This window comes from Nerophis lumbriciformis, linkage group LG01 (genome assembly GCF_033978685.3).
Source record: "Nerophis lumbriciformis linkage group LG01, RoL_Nlum_v2.1, whole genome shotgun sequence".
NCBI lineage: Eukaryota > Metazoa > Chordata > Actinopteri > Syngnathiformes > Syngnathidae > Nerophis > Nerophis lumbriciformis.
The window spans coordinates 54,902,222-54,915,426 of NC_084548.2; the positions used below are offsets into that span (position 1 = coordinate 54,902,222).

The 13,205-nt window shown below is 40.3% G+C and overlaps 1 protein-coding gene across 1 annotated transcript; it reads left to right on the forward strand.

Annotated features, from left to right (window-relative positions):
* The first annotated feature begins 666 nt into the window (after positions 1–666).
* On the forward strand, positions 667–12,751 carry ppardb (peroxisome proliferator-activated receptor delta b). Its single transcript, XM_061987128.2, has 8 exons — positions 667–895; positions 8,496–8,852; positions 8,937–9,088; positions 9,170–9,308; positions 10,245–10,447; positions 10,623–10,829; positions 10,929–11,172; positions 11,246–12,751. The coding sequence occupies exons 2-8, from the start codon at positions 8,513–8,515 to the stop codon at positions 11,491–11,493; spliced, it is 1,533 nt and encodes a 510-aa protein (XP_061843112.1). The 5' UTR covers positions 667–895; positions 8,496–8,512; the 3' UTR covers positions 11,494–12,751.
* Positions 12,752–13,205: the final 454 nt, after the last annotated feature.

A 13,205-nucleotide genomic window follows, 5' to 3' on the forward strand; every position in this document is an offset into this window, starting at 1 on the left:
CACTGTTATTAAAAATAATAAGAAACTTATTATACTTTAAAAATATTGGTCTAACTTAAAAATGCATGCATTTAGTTATTTTCAGTGTTAAACTTTTTTATACGGCTCTTACGGAAATACATTTTAAAATATTTGGCTTTCATGGCTCTCTCAGCCAAAAAGGTTCCCGACCCCTGGTATGAATGATATTTTATGAAGTGAGGGGAAACTGAGTGAATAATGACAGGTGGTTATATGATTATTTATTTAAACTCACATTCGGGCCACTTTATAATGAAAATGTCGGCATGTATTTGTAAAAAAAATAAAAAAAAAAAAAAAAAATAATAATAATAAATAAATAAATATATATAACACCAAATTATTTAGGGGGGGGGGTTAAGAATATTAGGCCTAACAACGCCAATGATCACCGCATATGTGTGACAATTTCTAAGCGCCAAATAAGTGCATGTTTATTTGCTGGATTGTTGTCGTCAGGCGGCAGCGAGGTCTTGACATGTGACGTCACGTGGTGGGTGGGATTTAAACATGGGGGGTACGCAGAGCGAAACTGGGAAACAACAAGAAGTCAGTCGGTTCGGGATTATCGGTAAACTCAGTTGACCGACACGGACGATAATGCGTACCTCGGAAGGTGTACGTGTGGTTGTTTCTCCCCTCTTTAGACTCTATGTGGACGTTTTCAGCACGGAGGCCCGAGTCAATGTTGAGTTTGTGCGAGCCCTGTGACGTTAGCTTGTGCGGCTAGCTGGCGACTTCAAACAAACTTGTCAACAGCGGATCGATCGGCGGTGCAACTCTGGGACTGTGTTCGACACTTGCTCGCGGGAGCACGGCCACGCTTTGTCGGTGCGTCAACGGATTGTGAACCTCCAGCACTTTTTTCGGAGAGGTAAAGTGGCGTCGGTGTGTTTTTTAAAGGCACACACACGCACACACATACACACACACACACACACACATATATATATAGGGGAATGTGGGTCAGCCACGCTAACATAGTTGTGTCCATCAAGGTTAGGCGCTAACTAGCTTAGTTAGCATGTCGTGCCAATGCTCTTCGACGGCCTCTTGACAGACCCTAAAGCCCTTATAACTGCTTCTACCATTGTTTATGTTTTGATTGCTATTGCTTTAACTTATTATCCCCCGAAACAATGTGCTCACCGGATGGCAATACATAGAATCTAGGTATTGCCGTGAGATACAGTCTGGGGTGCCGTGGGAGATTATGTAATTTCACCTATTTGGGTTAAAAATATTTTATGCAAACCAGTAATTATAATCTGCAAATAAAGTGCTGGTGCTGTCTAGAGCTCGGCAGGGTAACTGTGTAATACTCTTCCATATTAGTAGGTGGCAGCAGGTGGCTAATTGCTTTGTAAACATTGTATCTAATAACCTGACTCTCCCCAGATCCTTGTAGTTCGCTGAGCTCCACACAAGGATCTGGGACATCTCAATAGGAGATGTATTTCAGAAGGCGGTAAAAAAAAAAAAAATCACTGTATGTGATTGGATAAACCACTCGTTCGTTATCTTGAATGACGTGCTACTTCAACCACTCACATCGAAATCAACCCGTGACGCTGATGATCCAAAACAAAACAGAACAGCCGACATATTGGATAACGACAGAGCGAAGAGTTAGAGAACTTTTACTGAAACAACACAACAATGTCAGTAGACGATCGGAAAAAAGAAAAGAAAATATGTCAGCACACGACTCCTCGCTGCGTGTCGCCATTGTTGTTTGAGTCAAACAGTCGCTTCAGCGCTACGCCACATCTATGAAATCCCGCCTGGCGATCTTGATTGGTTCCTTATTTTTTGCTATCTTCAAGGAGTTTACATTGCCTTCGAGCCCAGATCCTTGTGTGGGTGTAGCTCAGCGGACTACAAGGATCTGGCGAGAGTCAGGTTCGTATCTAATGCTTAAACCATTAGATATCTTTTTAAAGTAAATCTGAACAGTCGACATGGGCATCTACATCAACTATATAAATAAATAAATGATAAATGGGTTGTACTTGTATAGCGCTTTTCTACCTTCAAGGTACTCAAAGCGCTTTGACACTACTTCCACATTTACCCATTCACACACACATTCACACACTGATGGAGGGAGCTGCCATGCAAGGCGCTAACCAGCACCCATCAGGAGCAAGGGTGAAGTGTCTTGCTCAGGACACAACGGACATGACGAGGTTGGTACTAGGTGGGGATTGAACCAGGGACCCTCGGGTCGCGCACGGCCATTCTTCCACTGCGCCACGCCGTCCTGATTTGCCTGAGAAGCTGGACAGGACAAAAAAAAAATGCTTAAACCAAAAATAAACAAAAGGCAAGTGCCCCTAAAAAGGGCATTGGAGCTTAGGGATGGCTATGGAAAACGAAACTAAAACTGAACTGGCTACAAAGTAAACAAAAACAGAATGCTGGACGACAGCAAAGACTTACAGCGTGTGGGGCAGACGGCATCCACCAAGTACATCCGTATATGACATGACAATGAACAATTTCCACACAAAGAAGGATAGCGCCCGCACAACTGAAATAGTCTTGACTGCTAAAACAAAGCAGGTGCGGGGAATAGCGCTCAAAGGAAGACATGAAACTGCTACAGGAAAATACCAACAAAACAGGAAATGCCCCCAAAATAGGAGCGCAAGACACTACTACACACAGGAAAACACCAAAAAAGTCACGGCGTGATGTGACACTTACTTTGAGACAAGAGCTATAGTGATGCATGGTTGGTTATGGTTTGAATTCATATCCAACAATTGCAACAATTACTTTTTATTGTCAATATCAACTACCGAGTTTAAATTTTTTATGTTTTCTGCTGGTGGTGTGCTTCCGCATTTTTTCAATGAACAAAAATGTGCCGTGGCTCCAAAAAGGTTGAAAAACACTGACCTTGATTCAAATTAATGCTAGCATGTGTGATTTCAATTAATTGTAGCGAAGGAACCAGCCAACACATACTTTTCATCATGTTTCGTTCATTTCCAGTAAGCTGACACAGGCTGTTTTCCTGGTCAGAGCCAACGCTAAAATGCTACGTAGACTGTTCAGTTCCACTAGGGGGCTTCCTGGGAAGTATTGTCCACTCACCCACTCATAGAATTGCCCACCCTGTTCTCCTTTGGCCCCCCCACCTGAGATCAACACAGTTTAGTGTGTACATAGTGCATGCACCCTGTCCCTTTGTACACTGTGCACACAATAATACAGATGGCCCTTCACTCTTGTCATAGACTGCGTTTACAAGGTTTTAAAGATAGTAGAGAACACACAGAACTTCTCAGCATTCATCCTTGTGCTTCCTGGGAATCTTTACTTGTTTTTGTAATATATTTGCTGGCAAGTGTTTGTGCACCTCGCTTGGGAACCGTTAATGTAATGCATCTATGCTTGCTTCTATTGTCACAGGAGTGGAACCGACATTTCAAATTTGTTTTTGTAATCAGCAGATAGCAGTTTGGCGAATGGAGGCCAATAGTAGTAAGGTTGTAATATTCCGATTAGGAGTGTTGACTTTTTATCAACATATGAAACTATTGCATTTTTTTAACCTTCCGATATGATAATTGATAAACTCCACCACTTATTGTTTTTAAATCGTTATATTTTACCCTTAGGTACATTGTATATTGTTACACTATTAAAGATGTAAACTGACACATCTGCTGTCTTGGATAAGACCAATGCCTCTCAATTTTTTTCTGTTAGAAGAAAATATTTTGTGCCCCACTCTCCCCTGCGATTATAAATAGTATCATTTGTCTATACACATTGTATCCTTATTAACATTAAAGGGGAACTGCATGTTTTTATAGAATTTTCCTGTAATTCACAATCCTAACTCGTATATAAAAGTCTGCTTAGATTGCGTCTATTCCGACCGAAAAGTTGGCACACTTTTACAGCCAACTTTGACCCAGAAATGGTGAAAAAGACACGAAAATACGCTTCGTTCCACCCCCCTTTTTTCTTTGAGAGGATTATGAGTCATTTTTTATCTAAACAGAAATGTGTTCAAATTCTAACAGTAGGCATCAGCTAAAGAGCAGACATTGTACATTAAGTGATGTTTTATTATGTTTGTTGGCTCTCATGGTGTCTACAGTATGTAGTAAAGTGATGTTGCTGAAGGAAAACGCGAACGTTGTGAAATTACTGCAGTGCCATATGCTTAAAATAAGCAAAATATGTAATTATTACATGTTATTATTAATGTGCCTTTTACTACATTACATATATACTTACAGTGTGTACCGTATTTTTCGGACTATAAGTCGCAGTTTTTTTCATAGTTTGGCCGGGCTCCAGTGCAACTTATATATGTTTTTTTCCTTCTTTATTATGCATTTTTGGCAGGTGCGACTTATACTCCGGTGCGACTTATACTCCGAAAAATACGGTATATAAAACATTGATGGAAGTGTTTGGTTGTTTTTTTCATGGTTTTATAGGCAGAATAGAGCAATTCCCATAGGCTACATTGTAAGCAGATTTATTTACTAGTTAGAATACATTAAAAAAAAGAAAAACGTGTGCTTGCCTTACATAAGGATTGTGAATTTTAGGCAAACTTCTCGAAATAGTGCAGTTCCCCTTTAAAGAAAACAACACACCAATCTTTTCTCCTCTCCCACCGTAGTCACAGTTAAGCCGAGCGCTACATGCACTTCGTCATATTGTATTGTAGCTGGAGCCTATTCCAGCTGCACGTGGGCGCAAGGCGGGGTACACCCTGGACAAGACGTCACCTCATTGCAGGGCCAACACCGATAAAGAGACAACCATTTACACTCTCATTGACACACTATGGCCAATTTACTGTTGCCAAACAACCTATCCCAAGGTGCATGTCTTTGGAAGTGGGAGGAAGCTGAAGTCATCGGACCTTCTCGCTGTGGGGCACAAGCACTAACCACTGTGCTGCCCCTCGTCATGTTGTAGAAAGGCAAAAAAGCATCCTCCCCGAGGCATTGCACCGTGCCCTCCCAGGGGGGGCTACCCCACTATTTGAGTAGGACTGGGTTATACACACAACACCAAGTATCGCAATGCCTTTTAAACACAACTTCATCCCGTAAGGCACATGAACTTTGCTCCTCACGCAAGTCACAGAAGTAGAAATAAAGGTGCTACCACGGTATACAAAAACCGAGGTATCACTGTAATAATATTATGACAAGAAAGTAACAAGGTTAGAATAGAATAGAATGCCTTTCGTTGTCACTATACACAGGTACAATGAGATTAAAAGCAACTCCAGTATCAGTGCGACAGTCTACAAATATGCAAAACATAGGAAGGAAAGAAAAGAAAAATAGTGCAAAAAGGAGGTAAGGTCCTGAGAACTAATGTTCTGAATGTGTTGTTTAAATATTAAATATTATACTATATACAGAAGCATTCAGACTGTGGGTGGAAAGTAGAAATTGCACACAGAGCGGTGCCAAACTATAAAATCAGTGCCTATGAGAGTTCAAAGAGTTACAAGCTAAAATAGTTGTAATACAGCCAAAATTGAAAGTGAAGTTGAAATCAGGGCTGCAGCTATTACCGTATTTTTCGGAGAATAAGTCACTCCGGAGTATAAGTCGCACCGGCCGAAAATGCATAATAAAGAAGGAAAAAAACATATATAAGTCGCACTGGAGTATAAGTCGCATTTTTGGGGGAAATTTATTTGATAAAACCCAACACCAAGAATGGACATTTGAAAGGCAATTTAAAATAAATAAAAATAGTGAACAACAGGCTGAATAAGTGTACGTTATATGAGGCATAAATAACCAACTGAGAACGTGCTTGGTATGTTAAATTAACATATTATGGTAAGAGTCATTCAAATAACTATAACATATTGAACATGATATACGTTTACCAAACAATCTGTCACTCCTAATCGCTAAATCCCATGAAATCGTATACGTCTAGTCTCTTACGTGAATGAGCTAAATAATATTATTTGATATTTTACGGTAATGTGTTAATAATTTCACACATAAGTTGCTCCTGAGTATAAGTCGCACCCCCGGCGAAACTATGAAAAAAACTGCGACTTATAGTCCGACAAATACGGTACTTATTTTAGTAATCGAGTCATTGGATAAAACACACTTATAGCATCAATGTGCATTTTATGGAAAATAGTTTAAACTATTTTTCGGCTTGCCATTACCTCAATCCTTTTTTTCTAATGAATGCACTTCATCAACATTGAAATTACACACACACACATCTCAGTGATAGTTTTTGATGATTTCCTTCTTTAATGTAAGTTCATCCGCTTCTTCCCAGGTCTGTCCTTTGCGCTCACTTTCTTCATTGCCAGGGACAGCTTGATCCCAAATAACTTGTGAGCTGAGGCACTTGTAAGCTGAGGTACCACCAGATATTGTCAAAAATAGCATATCCCATAGCAACAACATACAGTATTGAATTGTATTGAAAAGCTTTATTTGATTAAGACAATGCATATTGATCAACATATGAGCAAAGCATCACAGTAAATATGCCAGAATTAGCGGCAATAGCTCAATTTAATCTGTTGTCCTAAGGCAGGCACCATAAAACCACACATTTACAGACAAATATAACATACATTTACAACAGACAATATAATAAATACATTACATTTTGACTTACAATAAATATTGACAATAAAACAATCAACATAAGAAGAACAGCTGTATCATGATAATGCTAAGCTTTTAAACCTAACGTTTACATCTTACAGAACACCTAATAAACAATCAAATAATCATTAGGCTTAATAAAAAGTTAATTTTGAAGAACAAATAAAGCTAGTGGAGGGTATTTGGTGAGAATCTCTTGATGCTAAAAATTGCTCCATACGCGCTAAACAACAACACAAATCCATTACACACCATAGTTTTCTAAGGAAAGCTGTAAAAAGTAACTAAACAGGTTTTTCAGTTTATTTGTAAGTTCATAGAGACCTTGACAAAATGGTCACTGCAAACCTGAGCGTGTTTAGACTAGGCTTCACTTGAAAAGAGTGGCGGGTTCAGCAGCAGTCATTTTTCTCTTTTTTGTTGTTGTTTCTTTAACCTTTTTTTTTTTACCTGTATAATGAACTATCTTAAGAACTCTACAACTTTTTCCAAAAAAGTACTTATTTGATCGAGTCCCACATGTGAGAACAGTGCATACATGTGGCATTTTCACTCTGATTTCACTTGCAGCTGGCTGTGAAGACACTTGTTTGCCCCCCCAGGGAAAAAAGTTGTTGAAACAACCTGCTGCTGGGGTCGACTCGACAACAAGATTGAGTAGCAGTTGCAGTGAACACTTTGTCAATATTCGTATGAACTTGAGATAAACTATAAAATTATGTTTTATTTCGTTTACTTTTCTTATTCTCTATATCAGGGATGTCAAACATGCGGCCCGCGAACATGTTCAATCTGGCCCGCAAGATGACAGCTTTTAAATTAAAGAAACTGCTGTTCTAAATGTGTCCACCGGATGTCGCAATACTATTTTTGTTAGGCAGGTAAATCGTTTATACCAGGGCGAGCAAGTATACAAAGCAAGAGGTACACGTAAAGCCGGGCTGTGACACCTCCCCCTCGACCCAATGTAAAACAAACCATTGGTGACCCCACTTAAAATGCTACATGAGACAGTGCACATTGATATAGTTCTTCTGTGCAAATTTAAAGAAAGTGAACAGTGTGTGATATACTGCAATACTGTCAGTCTTCTAATTTTGTATTTTGGGTTTTTTAACCCTTTTGAATAGTTTCAACCTCAGTTTGTATGGTTTGGTTGGTTAGCACAGGATTAATATGTGGAAATGACAAATGAGGTAGTTGATACATAGTTTTTAGTTATGCTTTGTTTAGTTTTTTGTGCAATCCTAGATGGGCTGTGACTTAAAGTTTAATTGCTTTGTAGATACACTTAGATTAAGTATAATTCATTGTGGTGTTTTTAAAACTGCACCAATTTTTCACTTAGAATTTTCAACTAACTTGAAGTGTTTTTTCAAGAGGATTATTTGTGATATGGTCATTTTCAGAAACTGCTTGTTCTATTTTGGGCCGAAGTAAAACAAAGAAAACAATCTGAAGTTATCGTCGTTGTATTTCTAAGTTTTTATGCCATGATTTTACCTGTACGGCCAACGTGGGAATAGATTTTCCTCCATGCAGCTAAAATGAGTTTGACACCCCTGCTCTATATACTTACATATGAGCAGTTTTCTTTCGGAAACTTCTACATGGAATTAATTTGTGCGTTGTTTTTAAGCACTTCAAGCACTTAAGTATTTCTTAGGCTAACCCAGCGGTACTGTTACTGAACTGTTGAGCATCTTGGTAAGTTACACTTTAGTATACGTTTTTACAAAAGTGCAATAGTCAACACCATTACGTGTATGAGCAGTTTAATGTCATTCTTGAGAAAGAACTACATTAACTTTGATTTTTCCATTTGTCAACCAGTGGGCTATGATGGCAACATGACAGGAACTTCGTCAGCTTCAACAGGAACCATGGAAGAGTTACAGCAGACTGGTTCTGAGCAGCACGACAGGGTCAACGGCTACTGTCAGCCTAAATCCCCTCAGGATACGGCTGATGTTAGGTGGCCGGCGCCAGGGGGGGAGTCGCGGGGTTCAGACAGCTGCGGGGCTGCGAGTGCATCGGATCAAACGGACCTAGAAGACTTGAAAGCCAATGAGAGTGAAGACAGGGAGGACAGAGAGAAGGAGGACGCATCTGGTCAGAAAGGGGACCAGGAGAGAAAAGAAAGTCCAGATGAAGAAAACAATCACAGCAGTGCAGCATCCAGCTACACGGGTGAGACCTTTTTTTTTTCTCAAGCTCTTGTTACATTCTCAGTGGATATGTTGAGCCTCACTATTGATGCTTTTCTCTAAGCAGACCTTTCCCACACACCTTCTCCCTCGCTGTCAGAGCAGCTGCGTCTGGGTCGAGAAGACAGCACAGGCGCTGGCATCAGCGTAGAGTGTAAGGTCTGTGGGGACAAGGCCTCTGGCTTCCACTATGGTGTGCATGCCTGTGAGGGTTGTAAGGTATTGTATTTTACTACAAATCTCAAAAATATGACTGCAGTGTGCCCCTCTTACTGTATTGTTGTTATTTGGTCCAACCAGGGCTTTTTCCGACGAACCGTGCGAATGAAATTGGAATATGAGCGCTGCGAGCGTTCCTGCAAAATTCAGAAAAAGAATCGCAACAAGTGCCAATATTGTCGTTTCCAGAAGTGCCTATCTTTGGGAATGTCTCATGATGGTGAGTAAGATATGTCTTCTACTCTCTCACTCGGTTTTACACTCATCTGACCTGCAGCCTGCTGAGAACCCTCACATTTTGTTTTTGCACTAGTTTTCCCAAAACCTTGCTGTTGTCAGCTTTGACCCATAGAGTAACTGTAATTACTGTAATCATTAAGAATAGCCATTAGAACAAGCAGTATTCACACCATCATTGATACTGTACCCATTTCCTGCAAATGGCAACATGCTGTTAATTATTCAATGAGATATAAAGAAATGTCACAGAATGTCCGTAGGGGAAATAAATGATTTTATTCATGCCAGAAGTTCTTGCACAAAGTTTAAATGACTTTTTGCCTAATCCCACAAACTGTGATACAAATTTCCCTTTATGGAGTTAATCATTTTCATAAATTCAAGCATCAAACCACATTAACCTGAACTTCTGATTTTGAAAAGACCTAGGGGAGAAAGTGTAAAAGGCTAGATCATATACAGGGTCTACAGATTTACACATATAAAACCAACAGGGCCTGTCAAACGGCTTTTTCCAAGTAAGTCAGGGTGAGTGAGTTTATTTCTCTTCCTGTTACACACACCAGTAACCTGAAGAAATTAAGCCAGGACACCAAACTAACCTGCTCTAGAAGATGTCTAAAACGTTGGGCAAGTTAGCAAGCAACAGAGGAAAAGTTCTGATGCTGGGTTTAGAATAACTGTGATCAATGAAGCAAGGTAATCAAACAATAAGAGGTTCTAGTTACTCAATGTGGTCATCTGGAGTAAGTAACACATCGTTTGGTTCACAGTCTTTGGAAAAATGGGTAATCTGTGATGTCCATCAATATATAGTACAAGTCAGGTAATTCAGAAGAGCCTTTAAAAATGACTTAATTCAGGCTTTTATTGTAGAATAAAATGCCAATGTGCTTGGATTTGTGTCTTTGCTCAGCAATCCGATATGGTCGCATGCCTGAGGCTGAGAGGAAGAAGCTGGTGGCCGGACTGCTTGCTGAGGAGCTAAACGTCGGAAAACCGGGTGGCTCGGACTTGAAAACTTTGGCCAAACAAGTCAACACAGCGTACTTGAAGAACCTTAGTATGACCAAGAAGAGGGCCCGCAGCATCCTGATGGGAAAAACCAGCAGCACATCGGTACTTTCACTTTTTTTTTGCCGTTTACCAAACATTTTATCACATGATCTCACAATCATATCCTCTGTAGAGAAAACACTATATGAATTTAACTCTGATATACTTTAGTCACCTTCTATAGCAGTATAGATTGAATGTCCTCTGAAAATAAGTCTCACGGATGTCCTGCCCTTAGCCATTTGTGATCTACGATGTGGACACACTGTGGCAGGCTGAAAGTGGTTTGGTATGGAGCCAGTTAGTTCCAGGCGCTCCCCTGACCAAGGAGATTGGGGTCCACGTGTTCTATCGCTGCCAGTGCACTACAGTGGAGACGGTGCGAGAGCTCACCGAGTTTGCCAAGAGCATTCCAGGGTTTGTCGACCTCTACCTTAACGACCAGGTCAGTTGTCCCCACCTTCGGCTGCGCCATGCTGCCCAGGATTTGTGTACCGTCTTTGGGAGAAAGATCATTCCAGTGCGCATGTGTGCTCCTCTGTAGGTAACGTTGCTGAAGTATGGCGTTCACGAGGCAATTTTTGCGATGCTGCCGTCTCTCATGAATAAAGATGGACTCTTGGTGGCCAACGGTAAAGGCTTTGTGACCAGAGAATTCCTGCGCAGCTTACGAAAGCCTTTCAGTGAGATCATGGAACCCAAGTTTGAGTTTGCTGTCAAGTTTAACGCTCTGGAGCTTGACGACAGTGACCTGGCCCTCTTTGTTGCTGCCATTATCCTCTGTGGAGGTAAAAGGGAAGCGACTTCTCATCACAAATATTTGCTCCCATGTTTGCTCAACTGCGACTCATGTCTCTCCAGATCGCCCCGGCTTGATGAACGTGAAGCAGGTGGAGCAGAGTCAGGACAACATCCTCCAGGCCTTAGACCTCCACCTGCAAGCAAACCACTCTGACTGTGTCTACCTCTTCCCCAAGCTGCTGCAGAAAATGGCTGACCTGCGCCAACTTGTTACCGAGAATGCTCAGCTTGTCCAAAAGATCAAAAAGACCGAGTCGGAGACTTCGCTCCACCCTCTACTACAGGAGATCTACAAAGACATGTATTAGGCATCTCCAGCACAAACTGCTTTAGCAATACTGTTACAGACTGAATGCATGCTTATAACAATACACTGTGTTCAGTACAAACACTGTTCCACATAATGTCATGTGCATATTTGTCATCCTCGTCAGTACCGTAAGCACACAATGTCATTTGCGCTCGTGTGATGAGCGTCTGGAATGATTTGCTGCAAGTCTCTCTTTTCCACAAAGGTCACATAACTGAGAATGGTATGTTTTCTTACCGAAGCTGCTCCCATTTCAACCTCCGAGCAGTGCTGAGCTGATAGTAGTGTTTTTAGTGAGTTTCTCTCTCACTTTGGCTCAGCGGTTTGCTGGAAAGGGGAAACCTTTCATGTTAACGTACGCGGCGCTGCGAAGGAAAGCCATCAGTTTGGATGTCAACAGTTCTCAGTTTTTGGTCAAAGCGAAATATGCACAGGTTGCTTTTGTTTACATCATCATTAATCAGTAGCCTCTATCTTTGCCACAAAGTAGGCAGGCTACAGCTGCGTGGAGCTCCCTTTAAATGCAGATCTGTGCAATAAGATATCCATCTGTCAGTTGACATTCAAGTTATTTTTGGTTTTATTTCAAATCCTTCCACTCTCATGCGAAACACCTGCTTCAACCAGTCTGTTTGGAATAGTTGCGCTATACATGATCCTCTCAAGTACAAGGGACAGTCATTGTTTTTAGATAGACATGTAAATTATCACCAACTGACATTTTATGTGTCTTTTTCTTAGTTTACTCATTGTAATTATGTCCATTTGTAATTGTCAATTATATTTGTAAAACATGACCTATCACATCATCTGTACGTATTGGGCTGTATGTATTATTTCTATTTGGTTTACCAAATATACCTTTAAATATGCCAACCAACTTTTACTGGGCGAGGGATTTCACCTCATGCATGGAATATCATTTAGATTTTTACTTATGAAACCAGAGCAGTATTCCACAAACAGACTCGGCCTTAAGAGCCCCAAGCTTTCTTTTGTAGACGGATTTGTCCTTTAGCTGTAATTGAATGTTGCAAGTGTTTCTCATTTGCTCTTGGCCTTCTTTTCTTTATCCATATGATTCACCCTCATTCATCTTAATCTACCTCTATTGTATGACAATATCTCATTGGATGATCTCCACACTTGCCTTAAATCTTTTTAAATGGTTTACAAGCATTTTCTTAATATTGGCTGTTGTGGACAGGAATCGAATAAGAAAGAGAATACCTGAAATAAAGACAAGAGAAGTTGCACAGTTTATTATCTTTGTAAGAGGTCGGATGCGGAGTGCTGAGCGGTCGGTCTGTAGGTGTCTGGCCAAGAGTGGATTACCGACACACTCATATGCAAATGATTGACATTAATAAATATCAAAAGGAGACTCATTTCACCAGGAGCTGTTGTGTTTAAGTAAAAAAGTTACAACAAAAGAAGACAATTAGGGTTTTTCACGCCTCCAAGGGTACTTCTCAGTTATTTTTTGTCATGATCCCACTGGGGGACAATATTTTTTTCACGCTATACTCCTGAGTTGAATTGCTATTGAGAACTTGATAATATTGATAATATGTATATTATCAACTTGATAATATTGATAATATATTTTACAAATGATCATTTTTCATTTTTGTGCGAGGTTCCAATGAAGATGTCTCATTACTGAAAAAACAGGAGTTTTTAGCCTAAAATCAGCAAATGCATAAAATT